The 13,932-nt window shown below is 43.3% G+C and overlaps 1 protein-coding gene across 1 annotated transcript in view; it reads left to right on the top strand.

Moving 5' to 3' along the window:
- The window catches only part of DSC2 (desmocollin 2), a 106,699-nt gene that overhangs the window by 36,261 nt on the left and 56,506 nt on the right, over nt 1–13,932 (top strand). Inside the window, exons 4-7 of the mRNA XM_069620957.1 lie at nt 969–1,094; nt 2,392–2,547; nt 6,719–6,863; nt 8,092–8,258. Coding sequence (XP_069477058.1) covers nt 969–1,094; nt 2,392–2,547; nt 6,719–6,863; nt 8,092–8,258 — 594 coding nt within the window. The remainder of the gene's footprint in view (nt 1–968; nt 1,095–2,391; nt 2,548–6,718; nt 6,864–8,091; nt 8,259–13,932) is intronic.

Here is a 13,932-nt window from a genome sequence, read left to right as displayed (position 1 = left end):
TTTGCCGTGGCTGTCTCTGGCCGGATCCCGAGATCCGGCACCAGATCTCAGATCCGGCAAGAGCCGGCCCAATGACCAGCGCTGCATGTTTGTACAAACTACATTGTGCGGTCTCAAATGGAGCAATCGAAGAGGTTGTCTTAATTTTGTTTTTTGTTTTTTTACTTGTAGTGCTCTTACTGATACTTTTCATTCGTTTTTGTTTTGTTTGGGGTAGGGTTTATAACGTTGTAAATCCAGCATGCCACCCTATTGTTGTTTCCATCCCTTCGTGTGTAGGGGCACGTGTCTATTTCTTGAGTGGGCCAAGTCTTTTAGGTGCAACGAGGACGACGTATGGGAGAGGGTGGCCACCCCCACAAATCGTAGTAAATGAAACTGGGGCTGCCTCCGCAGTAGCACTGGGGTAGTAGGTCCGGGCTCCTATACATCTCGGCAGATTGAAATGTGTACACTTAAACGTTTCACAGATTACAAAATATACCCGGAACGCGCATTCCTTTTCTGGGGACTAATAGGTGTAAAATAACCTAACAAAGATGCATTCTTTCTGATTCAGTAAGTGTTGAATTAATGGGAGGAGGATATTGAAGCACGTACGTTACGCGTGGCAGTGAGGAGGTACCTCCCTAGGAACTGTTGAATTCAAATGAAAGAATTCCGCAACCCGCATCTGGGCGTGCGTTGTGATGCTGCATAACATGGCTGCTGCAGTTAAGTGACGCGGAGCGCAGGGTTTGAAGCGATTGGGCCTGAATGATCCGCGCCTGTGAATGCTCTATCTACCCCATGCTTGAAATTGTCATGGAATGTAACTAATGCCTTCCACTCCTTGCAGGGATACACAGCGATTCGCGCTCTCCGTTATTTGAGTCACAAAACGGCTCCTAATCCAACTTTTCCGATGCCTTATTTTGCTGTAATTTATTGTTTTGCTAATCTTCTATATTTTTGGGGTTTTGTTAAAGAAACAGTCGCACAAGACACGAAGTGCCAGAGAAGCTATCCTACGACGAACAAAGAGAAGATGGGCACCGCAGCCAGTTTCCTTGCTGGAGAACTCCTTGGGTCCCTTCCCGGAAGATGTTCAAATGGTAGGTATCAAAGTTATTCTGGAGGTGCTATGTTTCTGGACTCGTGAGCCAAAACAAGCTTAGGACTGTACCTATTCTGTTTGGAGAAAAATAAAACTAAAAACACACTGAATTCACCTACCACAAAGGACTACATTTATAATGTCGCAATCTCATAGAAAAATGCTTTGTGAATCGGACTCGGTGTGTTTTCTGCGTAGAACGGCGGTGTCCTCAGCGGTGCTACCCACATACCGCATTTGGGAAGTATTCTGTAATATTTCAAGTCATTTTGATGCCCAGCTCTATGCTGTAGTTCTAGCGCACCAGAAGTATGTGGGAAGCTTGGCCCCAGTACAAACGAAATCGGCAACCCATCGGTAGGCTGCAAGGTTCTTCGGTTTAAAATCCTATACGTCCCAAAATTGTATTCTCGCGGGGAAAGTGCGAGAGCAGGGCTCCAGAGTGAGCTGAATGAAAATGTATGAGAGAATATCGCCATCTGGTGGATGTGTGGTGTTTAACAGGAGTATGTCTACGGGGCATTGCTTAATCGGCAAACTTTTAAAATCATTTCGAACTTAAACAAATGCATATATTGTTAAGATGAAGCAGTCGCCAGGTACACCTGAAACATTTGTACGGAGTTTGTGCTAAATGTTTCACATATTGAAACGTGTTTTGTGATTTTAAATAGTGTATAATGTTTGCATTACCTTTCTGCGAGCAATGGACTGCGTTTGTGTGACGTGGCTTGTACGTGACACCAATTCAGGATAGGTTGCCAATTTGGGTGCACTTTGCCCTGCAGCTTCCCAGGCAGTAGTTGAATTGGCAGACTCCCATCAATGTAGTTGACCTGGGAATTGGTTACATCGCCAGCAAGCATGCTGGCGTGCAGTGATGCAGTTAACAGATACGTTAAGTCGTAGGTCTTTTTTAGGCACATTTTATAAGTGTAACCCTCCGTTCTTGCCCCGTGGCGTTTTAAGCAACCACTTACTCATTAATACCAGGTTTGCCAATTAAACCCACTGTGCATTTAAAAAACCATGCGATTTTTCACTATTTCAGACCCCGCTTTTTTTATTACTGAGTAAGCGTACGAAAAATAGAATAGTGTGTAATGGATGTAATGATTCTTGATTTAACAATTTCAGTGTTATTGAGATATGCTTCTACAATGGAACTACTTTCCCCCCACTATTTATCACGAGTATTATCCGTTTTAGCATTCCAATTAATAATAATTTGACATACTTCATTGGTTATAATCTGCCCGTTTAATAAGGTCTTCTGTTTTTCTTCTGCTTCTCAGATTCAGTCTGACACTCAAGAGAATTACACCATTTTCTACAGCATTAGTGGAGCTGGGGTGAACGAGCCACCCTTTAACCTTTTCTTCATAATCCCTGAAACTGGGCAGATTAAGGTGAACGGCCCAGTGGACCGCGAAGAGTACTGCGAGTTTCATGTAAGTTACCCCTCTTTTGTTTTTACATCTTTACTGAAATCGATGTCGAAATGCCACATTCACCCTGTACCCGTCCAGTTTGTCCCAAACTTTTGACCTTGTGATTCCTGGAAGCGTTTCATACCTGTCTACATTTCATCACACATCTGGGGATTCCAGAAATGCATGTTCCTAGCTCCCCTGAGATACAGTTGTTTAAATCAGAGATGTAAAAGTAGTTTAACAGGTGTTCATCCTGCCCCCCCCCCCCCTTTCCCCCCAGGGTACCGCCCTACAGAAGCATCACTGCTGCATCCTGCAGTATGTGCAAGTATTTTTGTGAAAAAGGCTTCATTCACAAAAGCTTTATAGGTAAAAGGAGTAAGCAGTGTCCACTTGTTTATAAACGAATTGTGACCTAGAAGGCCCTGTTCATTTTTAAAATCCACAATAATGGTTGTATGAATGCTCTGATATTTATTAACCCTTTGTAATCATGTGAAACGAGTGGTCTCCAGTAAAGTAGCTCCATTTGTGAGTTGTGAAAAATGACATGCATTAGTAGTCGATCCTGTCAAGAGTACATGGCGGGAGCTGCATATGGGTCACATACTGGGATGGGGATGGCAGGTGCGAGTATTATTAACTTAATACTGACGGGACTTAACTAAAGGGAAACATCTTAGTTGGCCTTTAGAACTCCATTAATGAGACTAATCGCTCTAAAGGGATCTGCCATGAATCCACAGGGGCCACTAGTGAAGGCTGAACCTTGAATTGCTGTTTGTAGAAAAAGGTTTCTAAGAGCGATGAGGTGTATAATGTTCTTTTCTCCTTTGTCTCGCGGGTACAGTCTTTTGATTTGTAATTGTAGGCCAGGGTTACAATCCCAAGCGTTCCTTGCCAAAAATGTCCGGTCCGGGAGTCAATGTGTAGTTATAACTCTGATGAATCCATTTCATATGAGCTGGGTCTCTGGTGATCTTGCATGGGGTGTGATTCAGTGTGACCTGTTATAAGAATGCTGCAGTGGAAGTCTTTGCAAAGGCAGTCCTTGATCCACTCTAAAAGAGTGTGTGTCAGGAAGTGGGTAGCAGAGAATGAATTTACAACCTGCTGAGGACCTGCAGCACTCGGTGGTAGTGTTCCACTAAATGGTGCACAGACGGCTCTTAGACTGCCAATGGGTGGTGAGAAACACTGCAACAACAGGATGTGGAAACAGAAAAGCAGGAGCCCCCAGCGTGCCTAGAAATGGAGGCTAGAAAGGAACACTGAAAGAAATTCTAGAACAAAGGGTTTTTATTTATTAGTGAAAGAAGCTTCTTTTATTGAGGTTCTTTTTACATACACAGTTTATTTGACAATCTTGCATAATTTCCAAGAGACATGCATTCAATAAAGTATTTTTGAACCAGAGATTTATTTTTAATGAAACGCACTTAGCACCAATTCTTCACTGAACACCTAATGTGTCAATTACCCAAGACACAACTCATTCATTCACATTCAAAATCATTCAGAATTTATGTAAAATGCAGATTATATCAATAAACATCCCCATAACATTGGGATTCAGAAATACATTCAACATATACAGAACAGTACACAACAAATGGGCTCTCAAGGTTATGCAGAAGCCCAAGTGAAAAGAAATTCCAACTGGTTCCGACGTATAGTTGATTGCACGTCTTCATCAGGGGAGCAAAGAAAATTCACTAAATAGATTGAAAAAATATTCGTACATCAACATTCTGAAGGGCATAAAAACGAAGCATAATTTATCTAAACAACATTTAAAAAATCCCTAAATCCAGTTGGTATATGTTATTTAGCCAGCCAAAATTAGGAAAGAGAAGGGGAGTTCAATTTCCCCCCGACTCCCAGTGTGCTACAAGAAACATGAAATCAAAGGAAGAAGAGAACAAGGAGAGCTCACCTCTAACACATTGTGCACAGACCATCAGCCTTAAATCCTCATCATCGTCACCACCATCACGTGTGGTATGCCCAGGGCAGGTTGAACACTGCATGCACACTACAACCTGGGTGCCCTACCAAACCTACCTGCCGTTGCTTAAAACTGGCTCAGGGTTAGTTGGTGGTATCGCTTGGTGTTTGTAGAAGTAAAGGGGAGAGGAGGTTGGTGCGAAGTGCTATCTGCACTCACATTACAGGATTCCAAAGTTAGGCTCCAGATGGAATAGGCCATTTATCTTGCCTCATTGGCGCTGTATCATGCTACAAATTCAAACGGGGGAATGGGAAAAGAGAAACTCTTACCAACCTAGCCAAGGGGAATGTGCCACAGTGTGCATGTGAAAGGGATGGAAGGTCACCCGTTAGATCGATAGTTTGTCTTTCACTTTTAGCTGTTCAGTAGATTGTTCACAGGGTGCCCCGCAGGTCATTTCCTGTAAATCAAAGGGGGAGTCCATGAAATAGTCTGGCCATAACTCAGGCCCGTAGTTCAGCATAGCGGGAGCCTTAAGCCTCTGGCAGTGGGTCATCCTATCCACGGCTTTTAGACTGCCAAAGGGTGGTGGGAAACACTGCAGCAACAAATTCACTGCTGACTGGCATCGAGGGTGAGCCTTACCAGCTGTGGAAGCTGAACCAGTGGTTGCAATGTTGAACTAGAGATGAAGACTGAGCAAGCTTCTATCTATCGGTCATAAGGCCTTGGGGATTTAGAATACTTGGTGATGTTCGTACTTTTTTGCACTCTCCGCAATAGGTGTTCAACATAGCTTTATGGCTCTAAAGTATGTTGAACACTGGTACAGAGTGTAAAATCCACGTGCAGGGCAGTGCCATATTGTATTCACGACTACTTTATCTAAATGGCTAGACAATCCTGTAATTGGCAAAGCATATGCAACATTTTTACTAATTCACCGGACCTGGAGTTTTCCTATTTTCTTGGCTTTAATCATTCCACTTGCTTATCCATAAAGTAAATCTAATGATCTCTACTGAAACATGGGCGAGGTTGTCGGATTCAGCTTTTTTGTTGTCGTTTGCTATAACCACCTCGTGCCTCCTGGACCTCAGGGAGTGGCAGGGGCCACACTCTTTGCAGGATTTCAGAGCATGACCGCAGTACACTTATTTCACTGATAGACACTTCCTTTTGAACACATTGGTGCAAAGCCATACAATCGATGATGCCGTCTCCTTTTTGTTAATTTAACCATGATGACTAAGCTAGAATGAATAACTTGTTTTTTCCTATTACACCTTAAGCCTTTTGGGATTTCCAAATAGTTGTACTAGTTTAATTGGTATTTGCATCGTGGTTGACATTGCATAGCAGACTGCTCTGTGGAATGGAACCGAAATGTGAACCACGTAGATAGGCACTTTTACTGTAGTGTTGTAGTGAATTACTGAGTTTGTATGCTAAAAAGGAATGAACACCTATAAAAATTGTCAAAATTAGGTTTTTCATGACATTCACTAAGAAAAGGATGTGGCGTCCCTGCTGTCCACCCACGTTATCAAAGTTGGATTAGTATTGCTCACTATGGTCATATTTGCAGATCTTACTCCTTAAAATCGTACGTGGCCTGATGTTGCACATAGAAGGAGAACCTTTAGAAGCATTGCGGGTGAGAGTTCATGGAAATGAGTGCAGGGGCTTTCTACTGAGGCACAGAAAAGCTTGGAATTGCTTCATGAAATAATAGTTGACAAAAAAAGTTATGATCAACTTTTTGGGGGGCTTTGAAGCTCACCAGAGTTCGCATTACAAAAATGGGTACCAAGGTAGTGCCTATGAGAACTGGAAATTGCTGCTGGTAGTAATAGATTCCCCATTTCAAAAGCGTGAAAAAAATCATGCTAGATGATCGGCCTATGGGAAGGAGATGCATTGACAGGCCATGGGAAGAAAGTGAGACAATCCGTGGCTTTACGTTTTACATCGTGAAAGGTATGGACACGTTTGGCTTGGTTTTGGACAGTCTTAAGAATCGTTCCCTTGCTGTTAGCATAGTCTTCCAGTCACAGAGAACGGAAGAGTTAGAAAATGACCTTTAAAGCCCAGTCGGTGCCCAACCACATATGGCACTAAGTAGATGCCCAACCTTTAAAGTTTTCTAAATGAACAGTGGTTTGCAAATATAATGTGGCCAGCGTCAGCACCAGGACAGATCAGAACTCCTACCTAAAGTGACTTTCTGTTTTTTAGCTGATCGGTTATGCAAAAACCAAAGAAGGATACTCTCCAGAGTCGCCACTTCTCATGGTCGTTCGAGTGGAGGACGATAATGACAACGCTCCACAATTTACAGAAGAATCTTTTTGTACTACTCTCTATGAGCACTCCAAAGCTGGTGAGTAAATATCAACACAATTGAATGCCATACACGCACCATTCCAATTCAGGAGATGCTAGTCCAGTCCTGGTTTGAAATTTGTATTCTGGGACTTTCTGTCCTGGCTTTATAATGGGGAAAGCCCGAGGACGAAAGCTCCCAGAATAGAGGAAAAGAAGGACTGGACTAGTATTATCCAGTCCTCCCAGGCTGGAATTGGGCATGGTATTTTGGTAAAGTAGGAGGTTGCAGTGTCCTACCTTTTCTCATTTTCTGGTTTAAATGAAATAAATTAGTCTCTCAACTCTGTTAGTGAACTCTGCATGCTCGGCTAGATTCATGGCTTATTGTGTCACGTGGTGTGCTAGGGACCCGATCCCCAGGCTAGTGAAACGTGGGTATCTGATGTGTTGTGTTTTAGAGCGCTTGCAGAAGTGGAAGCACAATGTAAAAAAAGAGATGCTTTTGGAAACCTGACTGTTTGAATGCTTATCACGAATGTCAAGATTTTGCAGCAGCTTAAACTCCTTCCTGTAAGTGACCGATTTACCACCGATTTTCATTGATCTTCTATTTCCGCCGACTATGAAGAGTATTTCAACTTGGTTGATTGCTGCATAGTCAACCAAAGATTTCCCTCTTGTTGATTTTGGGATTCACCATTGATTCGCAATGTATCAATGCATTTTTACAACCAAATAGCCATCGTCCTCTTCTAACATTGCCACACTGTTATAATACTTGCTTTTCGCATTTTTTCTTTTTTACTTTCATTGTGCAAAATGGCTGAGTGACTGTCGCAAAGCTAGTGTTTCTGAGTGAATATCTGCTCCCACGCACACTTTCCTTGCGTTTCTCTTCTTGCATGTATTTTTTGATGATTTAACAAGATTGGTCTTGTAGAGGATATGCATTCAAACAATGTTTTTTTCTCGCTCCAAGGTCTAACGGAGTGTGCAAGTTCCTTTGCGACGGCCCACGTTTAAATATGCTCTTTCTACAGGGTTTTCATTTGCCAGGTAGATTAGTGTTTAGAATCTGGACCAATACAATATCCTATTGTCAGTTTTAGTGACCTAGGCATAGTGGCACTGAACAGTTTTGCACAGAGATAATGGCAGCACTTAGCCTGGAAGATCAATTAGATCTATTGTACCTGAATTGTTTTCTTGAAGGTAATTTGAGGTTTGTTTTTTTGTGACATAAGAGCTCCTTGGCATGCTGACACCAGTTTGCTTTGTTGCAGGTACAGTGGCTGGAAGAGTGAATGCTACAGATCGAGATGAGCCTGGTACTATTCACACGCTTTTAAAATATTCCATAATCGGTCAGTTCCCCGCTTCACCTCGACTGTTTGCCATCAACGCCGACACCGGCATCGTCACCGTTCTCTCGCAAAATACAGACAGAGAGGTAATATTATGTTGATGCATGTAATATGATCTCGGAGTCTTTATTGAAAGCATTAGCCACGCCCTCGGTATGTGGGCCCATCTGCTTTTTCGCTAGCCTTGCCATGCAGTGGGCTGGTATCGCTCCAGAAAGAATTGGAATAACTGACAATTGCAGGCAGTGCAAGTACTAGTAGATTAAAGAAACTGCTCCACTGGTTTACCCTCCATTTATCGCTGGCAGTAAAGTTTATAGTTTGTGATGAATGTGTTACTGCCATCAGTCTACCAGCAGAAGAAAGACTTTAAAATGGCTGCAATTTCCACATACATAAGATCCACTCTGAAGTATTGGTAACATGATAGCACTGCTACTGCCAATTGCTGTAGTAGCAATGATGATAAAGTGCTAATTTAGCCACACTGGCATTTATTCCTGGATGAAGTCATAAAGGTGTTGCAGGATCAAATACTGTGACATCTGGAGACTTTGTCCCTTCTTCCCAAGGGGCAGCCACCCCATTTGAGGCTAGGGAGTTGACCCAGCTAATCAAAACCATCCCTAGCGGTTTGGGAAACAAGGGACCTAAATGGGAGTGACTCCCCTTCAGAGAACAAATCCTCCCATTCACACAGGGAACTCCCTATACCAAAAAGTATCTGCCTACATGGGAATAGAGACTGATCATACATCTATAGATTGGACTCAAAACAACCCTGACATTGCTGCTATGTGCTTGGCTCAAGGTAATACTGAACTCTCCATAGGCTCGACAGCTGATGGTGAACAATACACCCCTTTGAAGTCACAGAACGAGAATAAAGGGCCAACAACCCTTGAATGGAGAGGAAGAAACCATACACAGAGGCAAGCTTCAGACTTGAGGACATCTGTGAAGGGTGGAGCCGCGCTGTACAGCAGAGCCGGCTGAAGGGAGGACGTGATCATGGTGAGCCCCGGTGTCTGCGACCTGACGCCAAACCCAGGAACCGAGGGAGGAGTGAATCCTCTGCTCTCAACACGAGAGCACAAGGGCAAGAGAATGCAGAGACAAGTGGAACCTGAGAACCACTCCTACACAATCCGGGGGAGTGGCAAGCCATGGGTAATGTCACCGCTACCAAAGAGACTCCTCCTCCTTTGAGCAAGCCCTGCAGCACTGAAGATATGCACATTGTTCAGGTCAGAGAGAGGCGGGTAGAGAAAAGAGCTAGTGGGGAAGAATGAAGTAATGCCCTAACCACACACCAGGGTCAAAGAGGCCCAGAGAGAGAAAAGGCACAGGAGAAAAGGGGTTACAGGAACTTGAGAAACCAGAGTAGGATCATCCTTTGGTCACCGGAACCCACAAGATTGAAGAGGGCCACAAGGAGAGGGGTATTACCAAAACCCCAGTGTGGTACATCAGACATTAGGACAGAGGAACCCAAGGGGGCTTAATAAACAAAGTGAAGATGAGAAACGAGAGAATGGAGATACCCGAGCCACGGTTTATAGTCCTAATGTCGACAGTCAAAATGTCGAAAAATAAAATGTCGACTTTTTTTTTCAATGCATTTTTTTTTATATGGGCGGGTTTTTTTTATATGGGCGGGTTCCCCCCCAAACCCCCTTTTTTTTAATTTTTTTTTTAATTTTTCCCTTTTTTTTAGCTCCCAAACCCCTACAATAAATATATAATTAAAAAAGGAGAAAGTCGACATTTTTTTTTTCGACATTTTTTTGTCGACATTTTTGTCTGTCGACGTTTTTTTTTCGACATTATGACTGCACACCCCGAGCCACCCAAGTGGTGGAGCGGAATCAGCGAAATCTCCCCTTCATCCAGGGAAAGATGGGCAGTTTGGTTTTGCAGGAATTTAAGACTTGTTATTGTTGAACTTGGGGAAACTTGCAGAACTTTGATAATGGTGAGGGGCATTGCTCAGGAGCAACGCATTTGTTTTGGAAGCAAGACAACACAGGTTTGAATCCCGATCCTGCACTTAGAAACCAATCACTGGTATTAAGCGCATTATAAAAGAATAATAAAATTTTAAAAACAAGAATAATAAAATAAAAAAAAACAGCCAATAACTTTGATTATGGATAACCAAACAATCAGCAGATCTAATGCCCATGTGAATTTCTGGAACACTCAAGATAGATCATATTGAGCAACCCGGAGTATAGAGCGCTCTAGCTCATTTTATGTAAAATATTTTCAAAGTGATTAGGGCCTGTTTAGTGGATAGGTTTGCATGTGCATGTTACTCGATCTTGCTGGAGAGTATGGGGATGTCTGAGACTTTTTTTTATTTGATATTTACAGAATACAAACTTTGTTTCAGTAAATTGCAAATAAAGGTTTCACTGTGTATGGCTGCCCTCTGGGTGGCAGCATTGCACCAAATATGAAGTGTCCTTGTGGTGACATGCACCATTGTACAGCTAGTATGGGTAAATATTTTGTCACCTGACACCATGGAGCAAGTGCATTTCTTTTAGGTTGAGTATGTAAATGCAGGAACTTGCCCTGCAGGTCTAGTAGGATTTAGAAGACATTGCAAGACCTGCGTAAACTTACAGTAGTGGTAGTGCGAGCCTAAAGTAGTAAGAACATAGTGTGAGCAACAAAGTAGGAACAATAATAGACAGAGTAGGAAGAGTGACAGTGAGTGGGAGAAGAATTTTTTGGTATAGGGTGAAACAGGGATTATAAGTAGAGGTACAGTAAGAAGTGGGGAAGTAGAGAGAGAGACGGGGAAGAGTAGGCAATGGATGTAGATAGCTAGTTGGTGGCATGAGCGATATGTAGCAAAATGAAGTAAAATGAAGTAAGATTGAAGGATAGCAGTGGAAAGGTGGAATGAGCGATTGGAGGGACAGTAACGTGGCGGGAGGAGAACATCTTAAAGAGACCAGTATAGTGAAGGGTAAGACACAAGTCTGTGTGAAAGAAGCAAACTTGATACAGGGTGGAAGAAGGCACCATCTCAAACTCCTTAAGACTACTAAGCGGGTTAGGCAATGCCTGGAAGACCCCTAGGGAGACATTGTCTGAGGAAAAACTTCTTTAGTTCCAGTCCGAGGACAACAGTTCCAGGTTACAGATCTGAGAACTATTAACCCCCACCCCCTGTTAGGGACGCCTGGGTTAGGGAGGTGGGGAGAAGGTAGGGGAAGCGGAGGGGGACGGCTCTAGCGCCAATTCCTCTTCGACCCTGGTAGGCCCCAAAGAACCTTGAAATCGAGAAGCCATTCTGACCATCTGTAATTTTAATAAACACCCATGGACTTAATGTAAGAGTCTGCCTGATCCTTTATGGCAGGCCACCCTGTCGCACCCTACATGCACAGGAGACAATTTCTTTATGTAAAGTCCCCAGCACCATATTATTGGCTTTCTTATTTTGTTGCTTGGATTCAAAACACCACCTTGGAATGCACAAAGGGTGGTGCGGAACAGTACATTGGCAGGGTAATGTCAGAGGTGGTGAAAAGTCGAAGCAAGATTTCTGTGCCTAAGGTTCCATAGAGCGACTGGAACAGCTGAGTCTTCTGATCTCTTGTCAGAGTCTTGAGGAATGTATAGAACCATTGGAGATGTCCACAGGGAACTGCTTTCATACCTGGTTCTAACTGTATGATCCACAATTGACTAGTCTGTTTGCCTTCAGGGTGATGATTTTGGCATACACCACAAAGGAATTAATTGTCCTCCTCAGACAGGTGTGGGTTCTGGACTTAGTCGTATGCATTGTGCAGTATATTGCTAAGCCTGCCTCAGACCTATTACTCCATCCCTTCATTCTCTACTTTCATTTGTTAAAGCGTTCTCAAGCAGTAGGCCATACTTGTGATATGTAAACTTGACAAATATAATTAAAACCGATATTGACATTGGCGACTCGTCCACTACAAAGGTTGGTTAGTACAGTGGTATCGGGGCTGGTGTCTAAGTTATTGAATTCTCCATAAAGCAGCATGTAGTGCATTTTATATTGCCTATAAATGGCATGTTTTAGACCATAGATCCCCTATAGCACTAAAGTACAAACATCCCGTTACTTTTCTATGAACTGCTCCGCCACCATTGCTCTGCTTGCAGAGAATTTTCCCAACTTTAAAATGAGTTTCTTCCAAGTAACAGGATTTTACAGCCACATGGACCACTGATCTTGACTGCCAGCCATGTCCAATGACCAAGTTACTTCAATTTGGGGAGGGCATGGCAGAGTTGATGGTGCTACCTTGGCAACACTGGCCACTGATTCATTGATTTCCCTGGATAAAGCTCAGAACATGGTGATAAAACAACCATAACTGGTCCACCGGCATGCACTGCTCATTATGCCACAGATTATTGGTGCTTTTTACTGTGGCAACTTACAACCAAATGTATTTCAAAGCCTTGGGAGTGAAGGGAAAAGTAGGGAAGTAGAAGCAAACAGTCGTGGTACAGCGCAGAGTAATAAACTTCTATTTGACATCTAAACCATGAACTAAACATCAGGGTAAACCTAGTGAATAGTATGTGGAAGAAAAGCACTGTAAGAAGTGTAACCGCGACCTGGATGATAAAACATGCAGTGAGCAACTCGAGGTGGATCGTCCGGATGCTTTGTGAAATTCAAAAAGTCAGTGGGCCTCATTACGACCCAGGCGGTAAGTTACCGCCTGGGTCGTACCTTTACCGCCATGGCGTAAACTACTTTTACGCCATGGTGGTTGGTGGATTTACCGCCCCATTCCAAGGTGAGTGGGGCGGTAAATCCCCATTTCCCATTTACCCTTCCCTATTCCCATTTTTGCCCCATAGGGCATAATGGGAGTGGGGAAGGAGATAATTACGCCACCGTAAATTACGGTGCCGTAATTATCTCCAAGGTCCCTTAGCGCCATGGATTTTAACGCCTGCAAAAAGCAGGCGTTAAATTCACCATGGCGCTAAGGGACCTTGTAATCAGGCGTTAAGGGTCGGCGCCGTTTAGGGCGCCATAAACCCCTTAACGCCTAACTCGTAATGAGGCCCAGTGTCCTTAAAAGCTTGTTTTAGAGTGCTTTGGAACCTTTCTGTAGTTTTGTTAGTTTTCCAGGCAGGTAGGTAAATCATTCCACATTTTTCTGTGAGAGACTGCAAAGCTTCTAACCCCCTCTACGTGTCCAACTTTTAACTTTGGGGACGTCAAGAAGACAGACTGACCTATGGTGCTTAGTTGGGGCATGTGTGGCAGTAGAGTCCGGAGGGACTTGCATCCTTGGTGACATCAACATCTGTAGGTCAATCACAGACCCCTCAGGTGAAATTTGGCTTTGAGCAAGAGACTTTTTAGTGCCTTGAGTGCTTGTGTGATTTATTCTTTTGAGTTTTAGTAACGGCCTTGCAGTGCTGTTTGAATGAGTCTGAGTGTTGGTGGAGGACCTACATACATAGTTACAGTAGTTTTGGTTTGACTGCACAAACGCACTGGCCAGCTGTGTTTGTTGGGCTACCTACAAGAAAGGGTTGATTTTCTAAGAAGGAAGGAGACGTTTGAAGTGTGCTTTGGATAGATTTCATCAATTTTCAGGTTGCCAAACGTTTCTGTATTAAAAGATTAAACGTAGAAATGTTGGTGAACTGTACGAATGAGAACAGGTGGGGGGACAGGTTAATTGGCCATTAGGAGGGTGTTGGACTTGGGGAACCCAAACATGTGTGTGCCAGTATTTA

Source organism: Ambystoma mexicanum, chromosome 5q (assembly GCF_040938575.1).
Source record: "Ambystoma mexicanum isolate Mex_15411 chromosome 5q, UKY_AmexF1_1, whole genome shotgun sequence".
NCBI classification, from domain to species: domain Eukaryota; kingdom Metazoa; phylum Chordata; class Amphibia; order Caudata; family Ambystomatidae; genus Ambystoma; species Ambystoma mexicanum.
The sequence above is the reverse complement of the archived record's forward strand: the minus strand, read 5'-3'. Positions and strand labels throughout refer to the sequence as shown.